The 18,069-nt window shown below is 36.3% G+C and overlaps 1 protein-coding gene across 4 annotated transcripts in view; it reads right to left on the bottom strand.

The window, feature by feature from the left end:
• Nucleotides 1-1,982: 1,982 nt before the first annotated feature.
• The window catches only part of znf385d (zinc finger protein 385D), a 71,700-nt gene continuing 55,613 nt past the window's right edge, over nt 1,983-18,069 (bottom strand). Inside the window, exons 5-8 of one of the 4 annotated variants that reach the window (XM_079429677.1) lie at nt 8,866-9,138; nt 7,870-8,051; nt 6,834-6,935; nt 1,983-3,886 (exon numbers count right to left, since the gene is read on the bottom strand). In XM_079429677.1, the coding sequence (XP_079285803.1) occupies nt 3,662-3,886; nt 6,834-6,935; nt 7,870-8,051; nt 8,866-9,138 (782 nt within the window). In that variant the 3' untranslated portion in view covers nt 1,983-3,661. The remainder of the gene's footprint in view (nt 3,887-6,833; nt 6,936-7,869; nt 8,052-8,865; nt 9,139-18,069) is intronic. The other 3 variants (XM_079429679.1, XM_079429678.1, XM_079429680.1) reach the window with 3 other exon arrangements.

Here is an 18,069-nt window from a genome sequence, read left to right on the forward strand (position 1 = left end):
TAAGTATATGTTTTCATTATAGAAAGGAAAAGTCATACAGGTCAAAATCTACATATTCCATCCACAGTATTAATTTTTTAAATTCAGCAATGGTCTAAAAAACACAACAACAACACCAAGAAAAATTCAGATAATTGGAATCTGATTTGGCTCTTTGGATAAAATACAGCCTGTCTTCTCATGGAACTGACCTTCCGCTCAAACAGAACATATCGACTCCTACATGCAGATGTTCACCTGCTGCTTTTCAAAACGGATCAAGTCATAGCATGGATTTATGTAAGAGGTTTCAAGAAAGTTCACGAGAAAGTCCGCAGAGAGTATGGGTTATTCAGCCCCGCGTCTGCTGACTTATGAGCTTTTGACAAATGTGACTCATACAGGAATGTCAGAAAGTGAAATTGATGGCAGTGGCGTTTCATAACGCATACAGAACCTCCTGGAAACCAACGCTTGTTTGAAAACACAGTTTATATTGGCTTTTTATAGGCACTTTTGTTTTGTTTTGAAAAGAGGTAAATTGTAGATTTGCTGATTAGCAACTGCAAGTGTGACTCACTTTTACCGGCTCGTGGACCAAAACAAGCAAAGTCGAGATAATTGGCGTGCATTTTTTTTTCTCGATCCATTCGAGAAAAATGGATTAAAGTAATAGTTCACCCTCGAAACGATCATTTTGTCATATATACTCACCCTCGGGTCGTTTCAACATATTTTCTTTCTTCTGTAAAACATGAAAAGACATGTTTTACAGCACATTTCTGCAAAATGTCTGAGCTTTGTTTTTCAGGAAACAAATGACCCTAACAACCAAATTTTGGATTTGTTTCTCACACAAAGTGATCATATGACTTCAGAAGACTTGGAATAAACGCATGGACTACTTTTATGAGACTTTTAAAGGAATAGGTCACCCAAAACTGAAAATTTACTCTTACATCCAAGATGAAGGTTGTTTGTTTCTTCATCAGATTTGGAGAAATTCACCAATGGATCGTCTGCAGTGAATGGGTGCCGTCAGAATGAGAGTCCAAACAGCTGATAAAAACATCACAATAATCCACACCACTCCAGTCCATCAAATATAATGTCTTGTGAAGCGAGAAGCAAAAAGCTGTGAAAATAAAGAGGAACAATTCTGACGGCACCCATTCACTGCAGAGGATCCACCAGTGAGCAAGTGATGAAATGCTAAATTTCTCCAAATCTGTTGTCATGAAGAAACAAACCCATCTTTGTATAACCTGAGTGTGAGAACATTTAAAAAAAAAAATAAAAAAAAAAAAATATATATATATATATATATATATATATATATATATATTTTTTTTTTAGGTGGTTTAAGGAATTATCCTTTAAGTTAGATATCCTATATTTCTCCTTGTGTTTCAAAGAAGAAAGAAAATGCTGTGAATTTGGGATGGCAGAAAGCTGAGTAATGCATTTCAATTTTGAAGAAAATATTCCTTTAAAAAAATTAAATCAATTTTCAAATTCAAGTTTAGGTTCTGCTTACCAGGCTTAATTTATTTGATCAAAAATACAGTAAAAACAGCAATATTGTTAAATACTATTACAATTTAAAATAGCTGTTTTCTATTTGAATATATTGCAAAATGTAATTTATTCCTGTGAATAAAGCTGAATTTTCAGCATCATTACTCCAGTCTTCAGTGTCACATGATCCTTCAGAAATCATTCTAATATACTGGGTTTCACAAGTTGAAAACAAGTTGCTTAATATTTTTTTTCCATGATATATATTTTTTAAATTCATGATTCTTTGAATTCTGAGCATTTATTTAAAATACAAATATTTTGTAGCATTATAAATGGCTTTACTGTCACTTTTAATTTAATGTGTCCTTGTTCAAAAGTATTAATTTCTTTAAAAGAAAAAAAAAATCTGATGCCAAACTTTTGAAGGGTAGTGTGTGAATATACATATTTAAGTGAATAATTTTTTCTCAAACAAGGAAGTTAACAAAGCAGGATTCTTTATTTGAAAATGTTTATCGGTTTTCACATTGCAAGAAGAGACAGACAAGCTTTGTGGCCGCAGTAGCTCATGTAATATTCATGAGATGTTTCCAGGGACGACTTCAGGTGAAAAGCCCGCTAACTCACCCCCATATACACACTCTCTCACACACACACACATATACACACACTCCTGCACATTTACATATTCATCTGTTTAGCAAACATCCCACTATATTTTTAACCTTGCTTTGACATGAATCAGCAGCATTTTACTTTGGAAATCACCCACGTATCTTCCCCAAGTTCTGCTGTACACACACACACACATACATATTCACAAACAAGTACAACAGGGCTTAATTTGTATTGCAATAGCTGGATCTGGATCTTGATCTGGAATTGGACTGCAAACACTGACCATGTTTGGAGGGTCTTAAAACTGTGAAATTAACTTTTATTTGACGTCAGCAGCCTTAACATTCTTAACATCAGAATTAACATGACTATTTTCCTGCTCGAGCATGATCAGTCACATGATATTTACAGCTCAAGTTATTGGCTGAAACTTCTTAAGTTGTAACTGTATAAAATGTCCCAAACCTGCCAGATCCATCACCAATAACTTATTCCATTATGTCTTAATGGACCCTTTTCACAGATGCATTTCCAGAGTTATTAACACTGTAAATATGTAAGTTTTGTATGTAAGTTTTTTTTTTATATATATATATATATATTCATGTACATTTATAACACTACTTTGCATTTTTACCTCTGCATTGAAGTTTTTTAGTTTATCTACGTGGAAATTTCACATATAATTCAATGTGGTAATTGGCATTTCCTTATTTGTGAAATGTAAATATTTTTGAGGAAGTGATGGCAAATGTTTCATTAATTAATTAAGAACAGACAACGATTACAGTTATTTTTATTGAATTAATGTATGGTTAATAAAGTTTCAAAGTATATTTTGAGGGAGTGATGGCAAATTAGACCTATTTCTCTTTTCTGATCAGTGTAATGGATTATGTAGATATTTGATATATGCATTTTTGATATGATTATGTTAATATGATATATGATATTTCTTCCTCTTTTGTGAAGTCATAGAAATGCTATAAAGGATTTTTTTTTCTATTAAAGCTAATGGGAACCCAAAAATGATATTTGTTGTAGATTCCATTCACCACTATAGACGTTTATGATGACTTCTGTTTCTGAGAACCACAGAAATGTGAAACGGGTCCATTGACAAATGAAGCACAGCTGACCTCGTTACACCAACAGCTGGAAACAGGAAGGGATCTAATCATCTAAAGCACTGAAATCAACAACAGAAAGACTTAAAGTGCAAAACAGCAGACAAATATAACTTTCCAATTTCCCCATTATTAACATCTCTGTGTTCCCAAACTCACCTTAAATTTACAAATCAATCTTGTACTCTAAGCGATGATAATGATGAATCATGGTTTCCATACAGAAAACAAAAACAAAAATCAAATCTCCACTAATACATTTATAGCTTAACGTCAGTGTGTCACATGTAAATGATGATGCATAGTTACCTGGTTCGTGTTTTGTCTTTAAATTATTGCGATATCGCACATTGGCTCTGGGCATGAGGTGATGGAGGGGTTAATGATCCGATCCCCCAGAGGTCATAGTCCAAAGGTCAATAAGGGGCAAACAGTACAGGCGTGTGAGCAGTCCTGATTGGCCCCGGTGCAGGGCGGAGCAGCGCGGCGGGGAGGGACTGAGTCTGAAAGAGGGCGGGGTTATGGCAGGCACGCAGCGGGAAGGCGGAGCCAATGGCGGCCGCGACAGCTGCCAGGTGAGACGGCATTATCCTGGTAGTCAGCGGTGGACACAGGTCTTTACCGACTGTCATCTTCAACTGCTGGACAGAAGACAGGCTTTTAAATATTTATATATATATATGTATATATATTAAACTTTAAATTATATAAAAAAAATTAAATGAAATAAAAATATAAATACTAATAATATAATATAACATTCTTCAACATGATTCATATATGTACATGCATATGTGTGTGTGTGTGTGTGTGTGTATATATATATATTACAAACTTAGTCATTTTTATATAATATATACACAGACACACACACACCAAATGTTTAACCATAATTATTTTAATAATAATAATAAAAATTCCAAATGATTGTATATGTTCATTTATTAAATATAATTGCACCATATATATTTAATGTGTTGTTTTGCACAGCTACAGAAAATAATTTCATAATAACTTAAATATTTTTATTTCATTATTAACAATAAAAAATGCAAATGATAAATATAAATATAAAAGAAGAGGGAAAGAAGGATATGCACACAAAAATATAGGCCAAAGCTCATGTATATGTATTCCATCAAGTCCACAAAAGTACAAAGAATTTACCACTGATTTAGGATTGAACTCAAAAACATTTTGTACTTGGCGCTTTCTTTGTACTAATTTTGTGGCCTCGATGGAACAAATTTACATGAGCATCAGCCTATATTTTTGCGTGCAGATTCAATTTTATTAGTAAAATCTGTAGTCAAATGGGTTGTATTGCAGTTATACCCCACAATGCTATGCAATCAATATTATGCGATTCCAGCGATAGCTCACTATTTTGATGTTGTTCCAGACCCATATGTGGTTGTTTGTTTCCGTGGAACACCAAACAGTCTCAATACAACAGACGGTTCAGAGTGACCGCAAGCACCACAACAGTAGTCCATATGACTCATGCGCTATCTTCCAAAATGTCTGAAGTCATATGATAGATTTTGTTTGAGGAACAGACTGAAATTCAAATCACTCACTGAAAATCTTTGAAATCTCATTTGTGTTCACAGTGAGCTTGACAGATGTGGTCACTATCAGCTGTTGTTGCATGGAACAAAACGGAAAAATATCAGCAGGTTTGGAACGACAGTAAATAATGACAGAATTTTCATTTTTGGGTGAACTATCGCTTTAATAAACGGTCTGGATGTGTATAATTCATCAGGACGTGTTATTTGAAAGGAAAAAATTGTTTTGATAAGCGTTCGTCAAAACATAATGGTTTCCTCTGTCTCTGAAATAACTTTCCCTGCTGACATACACGAGTCAAACAGGTGCTGATAGCACACTAATAAACTACATTACTGTTCAAAAGTTTGGGGTCAAAAGTGTGATCAAAAGTTATTACAAAAGATTTCTCTTTAAAATAAAAGGTGCTCTTTCTTTCTATTCATCAACGAATCTTAAAGGGGACCTATTATGCAAAAATCGCTTTGATAAGGTGTTTGAACACAGTTGTGTGTGTGAAAACAACCAGCCTATAATGGTAAAAATCCACCAACTCATTTATTTATAATCTAAAAATATCAACAGTCTCTCAGAACAAGAAGTTTCAGATTCCCCCTCTGTTCACGTCACTGAGGGGCCCATTTTTGACGCTGCCCTATAAGCATAGACACAGCCCTGAGTGAGAAGCTGTGGTCCGACTCCACCATTACTGTTTACTTGCTGTAGCTGCTGGAGATATACAATGTCAGCGCCAAAGAGGCATTTCAAGTGTTGTGTTTTGGGATGCACCAACGAACATAGGAGTCTCCATAGACTCCCTCCATCTGAGGGCACTGTGGTTAAGTTTCATTGTCCCGGAAAAAATCGGTAAAGTCCCCAATACATGTAGAGATCAATACCAACGCTTCGTGCACAAACGTCAGCTCCAGACAAATTAAGTATCATGTGTTTGTTTTCAATTGCCTTTCTGAAAGAGCTTCTTGACACTCTGTAAGGCTAATGATGCTAAAGCTACTACTTGTCACTGGTGCTGTCTTCATGAATGATCGTGAATAGGAATGTGGTGGTTATAATTTCCATATGAAAGCAATGTGAGTCGATCGCTTGAGTTTGTTGAGCTCATAATCACAAGTGGGACTTATGAAGTTTGTGATAGCAAACTTATTTTTATCTTGCTGTGCTCCTTGTCTGTGTAATTCACAAACGCAAATTTATTATGCACAGTACAATCAGATGACTGACTTTGAAACCGAGTAGTTTTCTGTAAAGATAAGTGGCTTGTACTAATAGGGGAATGTTTATTTGCAAAGGCTAGCACTGGGAGCTTGTGCTCTTGAAGCTCCGCCCTCTTCTCCGGGAGCAACAGCTCATTTGCATTAAAGCAACACACTCAAAATCAGCGCGTTTTGGCTCATACCCTAAAAGTGGCAAATTTAACAAGCTATAAAAAATTATCTTTGGGGTATTTTGAGCTAACACTTCACATACACACTCTGGGGATATCAGAGACTTATTTTACATCTTGTAAAAAGGAGCATAATAGGTCCCCTTTAAAAAAAATGAAGCCGCACAACTGTTTTTAACATTGATAATAATCAAAAATGTTTCTCGAGCAACAAAACAGCATATTAGAATGATTTCTGAAGGATCATGTGAGACTAAAGGCTAGAGTAATGATGCTGAAAATTCAGCTTTGCATCATAGATATAAATTACATTTTACAATATATTCACATAGAAACCAGTTCTGTTAAAGTCCTGGTATTCATTATTTCCACTGAACAGTTTTCCACTCTGAAATGTGTCACATTGTGAAAGTTAAATTTATTGTGAAATCATTTCATGTTGTTTTTATTAAATCTGGCATCAATCCATCATGCAACATCTGATTTTGAAACAGTCTGAGCTGACATAATTATTTTTGCACCACTAGCAACACAAAACAGAATTACCTTTATTGTTTTCCATTTCTATTGAAATGAACAGGGTTGCTAAATAATATTTTTCTCCAGGTATTGTTAAGGAAGCAGGAACCTACTGTCTGTTTGGTGGCTCCTCTTTGGGGTTTGGTGTAAGGACTGAACTTGGGTTTGGCTGGTTTCCCTGCAGCTGTGTCTTTATGGCGTCTGCTGCTGATATGCTGACGATACAAACACAGAATGTGACACAGATGTGATGAGCTGACAGACACAGTTTACAGATTCTCTAACAGCGTTTAATGCTGTTATGAACTTTTCATACCAAATTAAAATACAATTTGCACTGCAGATTATTTGCCACAAGCATTTATAGCAAAACAATCCACTGCTATTAGCGGTACCAAAGCAGAATATCCCATCCTTTATTATTTATTTAGATTGAATGATGTTGAATGTATGATTTTGATTTATTTATGTTTCACTATGATTTTTTTTTTATATTGTTTGGATGGTGGGTATCTATATCCTCCACAAAATTACAGAAATCTTTTTTATATCAACATATATCACAACTAATTAAATTATTTTCCTTATTTTACAAAACTTAATTAAAATATTAAAATAAATATATTTATATTATTTAATCTTTCCATCTCCATAAATCAAATGGTTTAATCCAGGGCTGTCCAAACTCGGTCCTGGAGGGCCGGTGTCCTGCAGAGTTTAGCTCCAACCCTAATTAAACACACCTGAAGCAGCTAATCAAGCTCTTACTAGGCATACTAGAAACGTCCATGCAGGTGTGTTGAGGCAAGTTGGAGCTAAACTGCAGGACATCGGCCCTCCGGGACCGAGTTTGGACATCCCTGGTTTAACCACTGCTTTAAAGCAGGTATTGTACATCAAAAATAGGCAATTATTACTATTATTTTAGTAAAATACTAAACAATATTTCACTAAATCTTAAAACCTTCCAGTAGAGTGGAACATTAGAATTACATTATAAATTAAATCTCACAAGTAAAATCTGTAGTCAAGGGAGATTTTTACATTATTTTACTGAAATCCATGCCTTTGATGCTGCCTACATAATGCTGGCGCATCATGCTGTGCTTTTGCTTTCACAATGACAGTCAAATGAGGTTCGGCACTCACCTGCTTGAGCTGCGTCTCTGAATTGACGTGCACGTCGCAGGTTTCACAGTGGAATGTCTTGTACTGCAGGCCCGTGTCTGCTTTAGTGGGTGCAGCCAGCTTGCTCTTCAGCCCGGCCCTGGGGAAGGATTTGATGGAGCCGATCCCACTCCGAGCCTCCAGCATGGTTTTGTGTTTGGTTCCTGAGGAACAAAACATGGCAGGTTCAAAACATTTATCATCTTAATGATACACATTCGCCAGAGAAAATAAAAGCGTGAGGGCAGGACGGCGTCTTTACTGCTGATGCATCACATTTCAAAGTCAAGTACTGTATATGTATTAGAACTAAGTATACACTAACCGTCAAAAGAGACATGTGACTGAATTTATGGTTCTCATTGATCATTGAAAGGTCTTTGCTTTAATACTTGAAAAAAAAAATGATACAGATCAGCTGGATCAAATAGTGAAGCAAAAGCAGCTTCTGTGACCCGCAGCTTTGGTTTCAGTATTTTTATGATTCATTTTCTCCATAAGCATATTTTTAAAAAATCTTTAAAAAGTTCCAAACCATGAACCAAATCAAGCAGCTCCACATCACAACATTTATCTGAAGCAAAAAAAAAAAAGAGTTCCAGAACAGGCAGTCAGTAAGATTTCTAATGCTTTTAAAAGAAGTCTCTTCTGTTCATCAAGGCTCCATTTATTTGACTAAACTAATTAGTCTGAAAAATGTCCTCACAACCCAACTTGCCAAAAGTCATAACCGAGGTGCAGTATCTTGCTGTAGTATTTTAGTACTTAGATTTTTTTTATTTATTTTTTAAACTCTTTGACTCACTGTAATCTTGAGTGATTTATTGCTTTTATAAAACTGCAGCAACAGCAATATGAAATAAGGCCCTTTTTAAAAGGCTGTTTCTTCAGTTTTGTTGCCTTGCATATGTCAGGGTGAGACCTGATCCTGTTCAATTCAGAAAAGCCTCAGTGCAGGCGCTCTGAGAAGCTGCTCACCGCTGTTATGCGCCTCTAGCTGTGACGCCGAGTTGACGGCCACCTTACAGAGGGAGCAGTAGAGCAGACGCAGCGCTTTCTCATCCTCCGTCTCTGTCTCTGGACTGACTTCGGGGTCATTCTCCTCCGGTTCAGGGGGGTTGGGCGTGATGGAGCGGCCATCCTCTCCTCCTGACACTGAGGTAGACTCTGGCTCTGTGGGCTCCACGCCGGGGCCAGACCCTGGGGCAAAAGAGGGTGATGATGGGGCCACAGGCGCTCCAGGACTCCCACCTGTAAAAGACAAATGACCTGTTATTGGTAAGTGTGATAGTGCTTTAGTGTTTATACCGTACCAGATCTTGTTTAATAGTTTTAGGGTTGTTATTGCGAGTCTTTTGTTTTGATCTCAAGTGTTTCATAATATGAAGTTATTCTAGCACCGATGCCAGACTCATCATTCATATATTACGAATAATTATTTGGTTTCCATTTATCAAGGTCTAAATATAAAGAGAAAATAATTGAAATTAAGTACCTTTCATTTTGTAAAGTACTTAATTTAATAGATTATACAAAAATATTGTTGCTCAATTTCCAGCATAAACCACACAGACACACACAAAACTAAAAACAACTAATTATTAGTTCATAATTAAGAAAATATTAAAATAAAAAAGTTTTAAATCTAATTTATTTTAAAAAATAAATCTAAAAAGCAAACAATAACTCTTCATTTATTATGAATAACCATTTAGTTTGTATCCATCAAGGTCTAAATATAAAGAGAAAATTATTTACTAGACTCTTGAAAAAATTATTTTTGGACAATTTAGTCCTGCATAACTAACAAAATGCACTGCAATACAAAGTGTAATTTAAATAATAATAATTTAATAAAATGTAAAAAATAAAAACAAACAAATAAATACAGACTCATTATTGATTTATTATGTATAATCATTTAATTTGCATCTATATTTTTTTCAAATATAAGGAGAAAATGATTAAGATCAAGTACCTTTTCATTTTTAACATCTTTAATTTTATGGGCTATGCAATATAAATCTAATTAAAAACTATAATAACTTAATAAAAATGTAAAATTTTAATTATTACAAAATAAAATTAAATATTTGATAAACACATGCCTAATTTTCGAACTGAAGCACTGCACCGAATGCTATTGAGGCGCAAATACAAGTCAGACTTTTCTAATTATACACACATTATATTGTCCACTGGATGGATGAGTATTGGATTGTGTTTTGGATGAATAAATATGCAGCAGGCACACATAAACACGAACCCTGATGTCACTGATGACTTGTCGACCTCTAAAAGCTCCTTCGTTGCCATGGTCAATAATACATGAGCACATTATTCCATCAAACGGCACTCTCGCGTTCTGGCTGCGAGTTTTTCCCCCCGAGTGTTGGACTTGCTTTGATTTGAAGACTTCCTTTATTTGAGCTGGAAAATAACTGTGTCAAATATCGAGATCGATGGCCTAATGCGGTCGACACTGAAATTAATTGCATCGAATAAGATAAACTGCTGCTGATTTTCCCCAGATGAGGTCTGCTTTTGGCAGGACGCTCTGATCAATGTCTGAGGGGTCTGAACTCTTTGTACAGTAATAACAGAGGCTCTCTTCATTTCAGACCCTGGGGACTCAATCGATACTGAATTATGTCGTTCTATTTTGGCGACCCGTTAAGTAGCGTCTCTTATTTATCCCAGAACTCCTCTTTGGAGCATCTGTAAAATAAAAGAGGCATGGATGCAACCGAACATCTTGCTCAAACTAAGACCAATTAGTTAACCCTAGGGCTTCAACAAACGCTTATTTTGAAATTCAATGAATCTAATGATTATTATAATGAATAATCAACAAATTGATTATTGCACTGAATAATCAGTAAACTTTCGACGTTCGTAATCAGTATCAATTCATTAAATATAGAGTTCACATTCTACACACATTCATATATACATACATGCACACAGAGCTGTTGTAATTCTAACTGAAAGTAACACTGGCATCGTTTTTCCATGGTTAATACTGTAAAGTTGCTTGCTTTTTAGCAGTCTATTGTATAACGGACTATTAAAAATGTGACATGACTTACTGGAGTGTTGAATTGCAGCTAAACGGCTAAAACCGGAAGCTAACAATAAATAAAATGTTCTACCTATTCGATTGTGTTTTATTAATGTCTACACCTAAACCTACCCCTTACAATAATGCAAAAACAGTAATTATTGTTGTACAGAGTGACAAAAATGACCACTCTGACATAATTTAATTACAAAATAAATGTAACTGTAATCAGTTACAGTTACTAAGAAAAATAGTGAAATTAAATGTTACTTATGAAAATGTTAACGATTACAAAGGGGGTTTGATCTGAATATTTTCACTCATCCACATACAGATTTAATTGATTTCTTTCCTAAATTGCACTGACTACTCTAATATGAGACATGGACTGGTTTGTAGAATCCAGTCATAAAAATGGAATATGCCACATTTTGGATGAATAAATCAAAAGTAGGTCAGTACACTTAAATCAAAATGCGATATGGACTATTGTCTGTGAATATTAAGCCGCAAAAATACAATATATGAATCCTGCACGTTCTACGTGTCTCTGGAAATTAATGGTGCAGAGTACGGTTTCGTTTACTACATACACACTGAAGAGCGAGCATTTTACAATTTATTTTGCAAAACTATCATCATATCATATAGAAACAGATACCAATGTTTCAAAAAGACACCAATTCAAGAGTTTAGTACACAGAATAGGACACATGCTTATTAGATGCCAGTGTTTCCTGTAGTTACGCAAAGATTTGATTTTAACAACAGTATCAGTAAACTATTTCTTGTTGTTTTTTTGGACGTGTTCAATTATTATCATCTTAATTCAAGTGATGAAGAATTTTGTAAGTCCGACTGTAATCATTGTTAAATAATACAGTAAGGTTAACCCTGTATGGTGTACATGTTTGTAAATAATTAACAGCTGAAAACATTCATTAGAAATTTTGAAAAGTAGGCTAATCAAACGTAATCAGTTACATTAATATAGTAATTGAAAAAGTTACACTACTATTACATTTTAAATAGGGTAACCTGTAATCTGTAACCTATTACATTTCCAAAGCAACCTTCCCAACACTGAAAATTACGCTACATTGATTTGTGCATGCCCAGTAGAGGAATCTGTATACCATCTAGATTTAACACCTACATGTCTCATAACATGTCTTCTTGTATTGGATTATATATGGGAGGGCTGAAATACAGTCTTGTACTACAGCGCCACACTGGTCAAATCGCATTTTTGCAGGCACTTACTTTAGGTCATATGAGATCAAATGACTACTCGACTACAAAAATAATTTGTCGACAGTTTTTTTTTTTTTATTTTTTTTATTGTGGACAGTGTCAATACTTCTGCCTAATCGTTTCAGCCCTAGTTAACCAATATATAGTTCTGCACATATAGTTTTGGAGCCCAAAGTCCTTCATCCGTGTTGAAAGGCTCACCAGCTGGCTAAAGAAGATTAGCTTGTTGAGCCGTGGACCGGGGCACCAGCGCCGATGGTCAAAACGAGCCATTTCTCTCCCACCAGAGAAGCATCATTGACCATGACGGCTCGGCACAGAGAACTTCATTTACACTCCAGTTTCTATTAAATCTGCAGTGGCGGCCACATGGACACTTCAGTCGAGCTTGACCACTGTGAGTAAGAGCCAGGAACTCAACCAGAGACAACGGGAAACTAAAAGAGCTCTTCTCAAAGCTCTACAGATGAGGGTTCGGACAGAGAAAAAAATGTTTGTAACAGTCCATGTCAACCAGTAAGACAACTAACTATAGGCCTACTACATGTCAACAGCAGAGATGGGTAGATTACTTACAAATTGTAGTCTGTTACTGATTATAAATTACATGAAGAAAATTGTAGTCAATATAATCTAGTTTACTCATTTTAGGTTATGTATTCTGACTACTTTTGGATTACTTTTAGATTACCTTTGACCTAACTTGTTTACATGAGATTATTGTTATTTAAAAAGCCAAAGAGAAATAAAAGATATTGCATTCTTTGTTATCAACATCATGAAATGCAACTCCAGGGTTTCCTAAACTGGAGTAAATGAAAGAACTGCAGGAGTTGATGAAAAGCTAATGCTTTAATTAAATCATTAAAAAAAATAATAAAATTACTATTATTTTTAAAAAATAAGAACAAAATAAAAACAGACTACTTAATTTGAACTATTAGACCAACATCAGAGAACATGCAAATATGTTGTCAAATTAAAAAATATATATTATTATTATTTATTTATTGAAAAATGTATTAAATGCTGAGATGAACTAATGTTACCAAATAAAACCTTATTGCTGTCAGTCCTGTCTTCCTGTGTCTTGTTTCCCCTCCTCTCATGCCCATATTTGGTTTGTTCCTGTTCCTGTCCCCGTTTAGGTTTATCAGTTTATTAGTCTCGAGCCGTGTGTCATTATCTAGTTTACTCCTTTGTTTATAAGCCCCGTGTTTCCCGAGTCTGGTGTCAGCTGTTATACACTGAACAAAATTATAAACGCAACACTTTTGTTTTTGCACCCATTTTTCATGAGCTGAACTCAAAGATCTAATATTTTTTCTATGTACACAAAAGGCCTATTTCTACTCAAATATTGTTCACAAATCTGTCTAAATCTGTGTTAGTGAGCACTTCTCCTTTGCCGAGATGATCCATCCACCTCACAGGTGTGGCATATCAAGATGCTGATTAGACAGCATGATTATTGCACAGGTGTGCCTTAGGCTGGCCACAATAAAAGGCTACTCTAAAATGTGCAGTTTTATCATACAGCACAATGCACAGATGTCGCAAGTTTTGAGGGAGCGTGCAATTGGCATGCTGACTGCAGGAATGTCCACCAGAGCTGTTGCCCATGAATTGAATGTTCATTTCTCTACCATAAGCCGTCTCCAAAGGCGTTTCAAAGAATTTGGCAGTACATCCAACTGGCCTCACAACCACGTGTAACCACACCAGACCAGGACCTCCACATCCAGCATCTTCACCTCCAAGATCGTCTGAGACCAGCCACCCGCACAACTGCTGCAACAATTGGTTTGCATAACCAAAGAATTTCTGCACAAATTGTCAGAAACCGTCTCAGGGAAGCTCATCTGCATGCTCGTCGTCCTCATCGGGGTCTCGACCTGACTGCAGTTCGTCGTCGTAACCGACTTGAGTGGGCAAATGCTCACATTCGATGGTGTCTGGCACTTTGGAGAGGTGTTCTCTTCATGGATGAATCCCGGTTTTCACTGTACAGGGCAGATTGCAGACAGCGTGTGTGGCGTCGTGTGGGGGAGCGGTTTGCTGATGTCAATGTTGTGGATCGAGTGGCCCATGGTAGCAGTGGGGTTATGGTATGGGCAGGCGTATGTTATGGACAACGAACACAGGTGCATTTTATTGATGGCATTTTGAATGCACAGAGATACCGTGACGAGACCCTGAGGCCCATTGTTGTGCCATTCATCCACGACCATCACCTCATGTTGCAGCATGATAATGCACGGCCCCATGTTGCAAGGGTTTTGTACACAATTCCTTGAAGCTGAAAACATCCCAGTTCTTGCATGGCCAGCATACTCACCGGACATGTCACCCATTGAGCATGTTTGGGATGCTCTGGATCGGCGTATAGGACAGCGCGTTCCAGTTCCTGCCAATATTCAGCAACTTTGCACAGCCATTGAAGAGGAGTGGACAACCTGATCAACTCTATGCGAAGGAGATGTTTTGCACTGCGTGAGGCAAATGGTGGTCACACCAGATACTGACTGGTTTTCAGACCCCCCCCAATACAGTAAAACTGCACATTTTAGAGTGGCCTTTTATTGTGGCCAGCCTAAGGCACACCTGTGCAATAATCATGCTGTCTAATCATTATCTTGATATGCCACACCTGTGAGGTGAATGGATTATCTCGGCAAAGAAGTGCTCACTAACACAGATTTAGACAGATTTGTGAACAATATTTGAGAGAAATAGGCCTTTTGTGTACATAGAAAAAGTCTTAGATCTTTGAGTTCAGCTCATGAAAAATGGGGGCAAAAACAAGTGTTGCATTCATAATTTTGTTCAGTGTACGTCATTCCTTGTGTTCTGCGTCTCCTGTGACTCCTGTGTTCTAGCGATTGAATAAATAAATGTTGTTTGAACGATTCCCTTGTCTCCTCGTTCCCGGTCTCCAGAGAACGTGACAATTGCAAAGTGTCACCATATTCATCAATATTTTTTTATATCAATAGTTTTCGGTTTTATTTCTTTAATTCTAATTTTTACATTTCAACATTACATACACCAAGTTTTTCATCTAATATGTATGTTTTATTTGAGCTTTATTTAAATTATCTTTTAATAGTTTTAGTACTGGTTTTGTAAACGCACATTTGGTGCAAAGATGTGTGTGAAGGAGCACATCATCTGGGAAGAATTATGTCCTATTTTAGCAATTTCACCAATTATGAATCACATTCCACTTAATGATTCCAGTTCCATAATGACTTCATTAATGACTCTTTTATTACTTTTGAGGAAAACCCTCAAATAAACAGTTCTGATTATATACTAAACAAACACAACACTATTTGTGGTATCATTTCAAACAAGAACTAATTTGTCTTTTTGGCTGCTTTTTAAAGAGAACTGAAAAGAACTGGTTCAAAAGAGTAATTTGTTAATGAATCAGATTACACCGGTTCTACAGTATGTTCCTTACTGTGTGCAACCGATGAGCATAATGCAAATAATAAAGACTGAATATACAGCAGCATTGTTCGTCATAATCTAACAAAATTGCCAAACTTATCTATAAGAACACTGTGTGGATACATGTACTGTATCTTGTGAACAGACCAAGCAATTTAGATAGTATTTTCCATCCGGCTTTACTCTTTCAGTGAAGAGGTAATTTAAAACAGCTCCACTTACAATTAATCAATTTACTGCTAACTTCAAAAAGCCCACAAAGTCATTTGCTGTTTATGGGGAGATTCACCTTGAATGACAGATAAAGAGGAAATGAGGTGAGCGGCGGCGCTGACCTGAACATTAGCCTCATTTTCTTCTACCATCAGGAGGCTCGGATCACAAGCGGCCGACTCTACAGGAAGTCTGGCACATCCCAAACTACGACGTGTGATCAATTTGAGCAGCATTTGTGTTTGAAATAAGTCATTAAAGGGTAATTTGTGAGAGTACAGGCTGCTTTGATTGTCTGTTAGTGTGCTGGTGATCTATAGGACTCTGCTGTGACCTGTGAGGCAAAAGAAGGAGAAACGCACACAGATAGAACATCAGAGAAGGAAAAAGACAAAGAGATCAATGGTTCCTCATTAATGATCGGAATGGCCTTGATCAATCAAGGTGCTGAAGGTGGCAGAACAGATCTGGGTCAATCCATCTAGTTCATTTTTATGTCACCAATCATATTCTGAAGCCCTTAAATATTTGGAAAGACACTTTTTGGACACACTTGAAATATCTGAATGTCACTGCATTCGTTCACACAATATCCCAATGACACATTTTTTTTCTTAAATGCTAAAATGCAATGACATTCATACATTTTGCAATTGTGGCTAAAGAGTCTTAATACTCTTTGGTATCTTAATGACTTGTATAAACACTCTAAAATATCCTGTGTGATAAAATTGTTGATAATATTGCTGTTGGAAAAGACTAATAAATGAATGAAATCAATATTTATAATATTAAAATATATATTTTAAAAATATTTAAAATATATAATATATATGTTTATAAATCTTTATATATATATATATATATATATACAGGTGCATCCCAATAAATTAGAATGTTGTGAAAAAGTTAATTTTATCTTGTAAGTTATTTCAAAAAGTGAAACTTTCATATATTTTAGATTCATTGCATGTAAAGTAAAACATTTCAAAAGTTTTTTGTTTTAATTTTGATGATTAGAGCTTACAGCTCATGAAAGTCAAAAATCAGTATCTCAAAATATTAGAATATTTACATTTGAGTTTCAATAAATGACCATCCCTACAGTATAAATTCTGGGTATCTCTTGTTCTTTGAAACCACAATAATGGAGAAGACTGCTGACTTGGCAATGATCCAGAAGACAATCAGTGACACCCTCCACAAAGAGGGTAAGTCACAGAGGGTCATTACTGAAAGGTGTGGCTGTTTACAGAGTGCTGTATCAAAGCATATTAAATGCAAAGTTGACTGGAAGGAAGAATTTGGGTAGGAAAAGGTGCACAAGCAACAGGGATGAACGCAAGCTTGAGAATATTGTCAAGCAAAGCTGATTCAAATCCACTCCTGAGCTTCACAAGGAGTGGATTGAAGCTAGAGTCAGTGCATCAAGAGTCACCACGTTCAGACGTCTTCAGGAAAAGGGCTACCAAGCCACTTCTGAACCAGAGACAACGTCAGAAGCGTCTTACCTGGGCTGTGGAGAAAAAGAACTGGACTGTTGCTCAGTAGTCCAAAGTCCTCTTTTCAGATGAAAGCAAATTTTGCATTTCATTTGGAAATCAAGGTCCCAGAGTCTGGAGGAAGAGTGGAGAGGCACAGAATCCATGTTGCTTGAAGTCCAGTGTGAAGTTTCCACAGTCAGTGATGATTTAGGCTGCCATGTCATCTGCTGGTGTTGGTCCACTGTGTTTTCTGAAGTCCACAGTCAATGCAGCCATCTACCAGGAAATTTTAGAGCACTTCATGCTTCCTTCTGCTGACAAGCTTTATGGAGATGCTGATTTCATTTTCCAGCAGGACTTGGCACCTGCCCACACTGACAAAGGTACCAAAAGCTGGTTCAATGACCATGGTGTTACTGTGCTTGATTGGCCAGAAAACTCGCCTGACCTGAACCCTATAGAGAATCTATGGGATATTGTCTAGAGGAAGATGAGAGACACCAGACCCAACAATGCAGATGACCTGAAGGCCGCTATCAAAGTAACCTGGGCTTCCATACCACCTCAGCAGTGCCACAAACTGATCACCTCCATGCCACGCCGAATTGAGGCAGTAATTAAAGCAAAAGGAGCCCCTACCAAGTATTGAGTGCATATACAGTAAATGAACATACTTTCCAGAAGGCCAACAATTCACTAAAAATGTTTTTTTTA

Source organism: Barbus barbus (genome assembly GCF_936440315.1).
Source record: "Barbus barbus genome assembly, chromosome: 12".
NCBI lineage: Eukaryota > Metazoa > Chordata > Actinopteri > Cypriniformes > Cyprinidae > Barbus > Barbus barbus.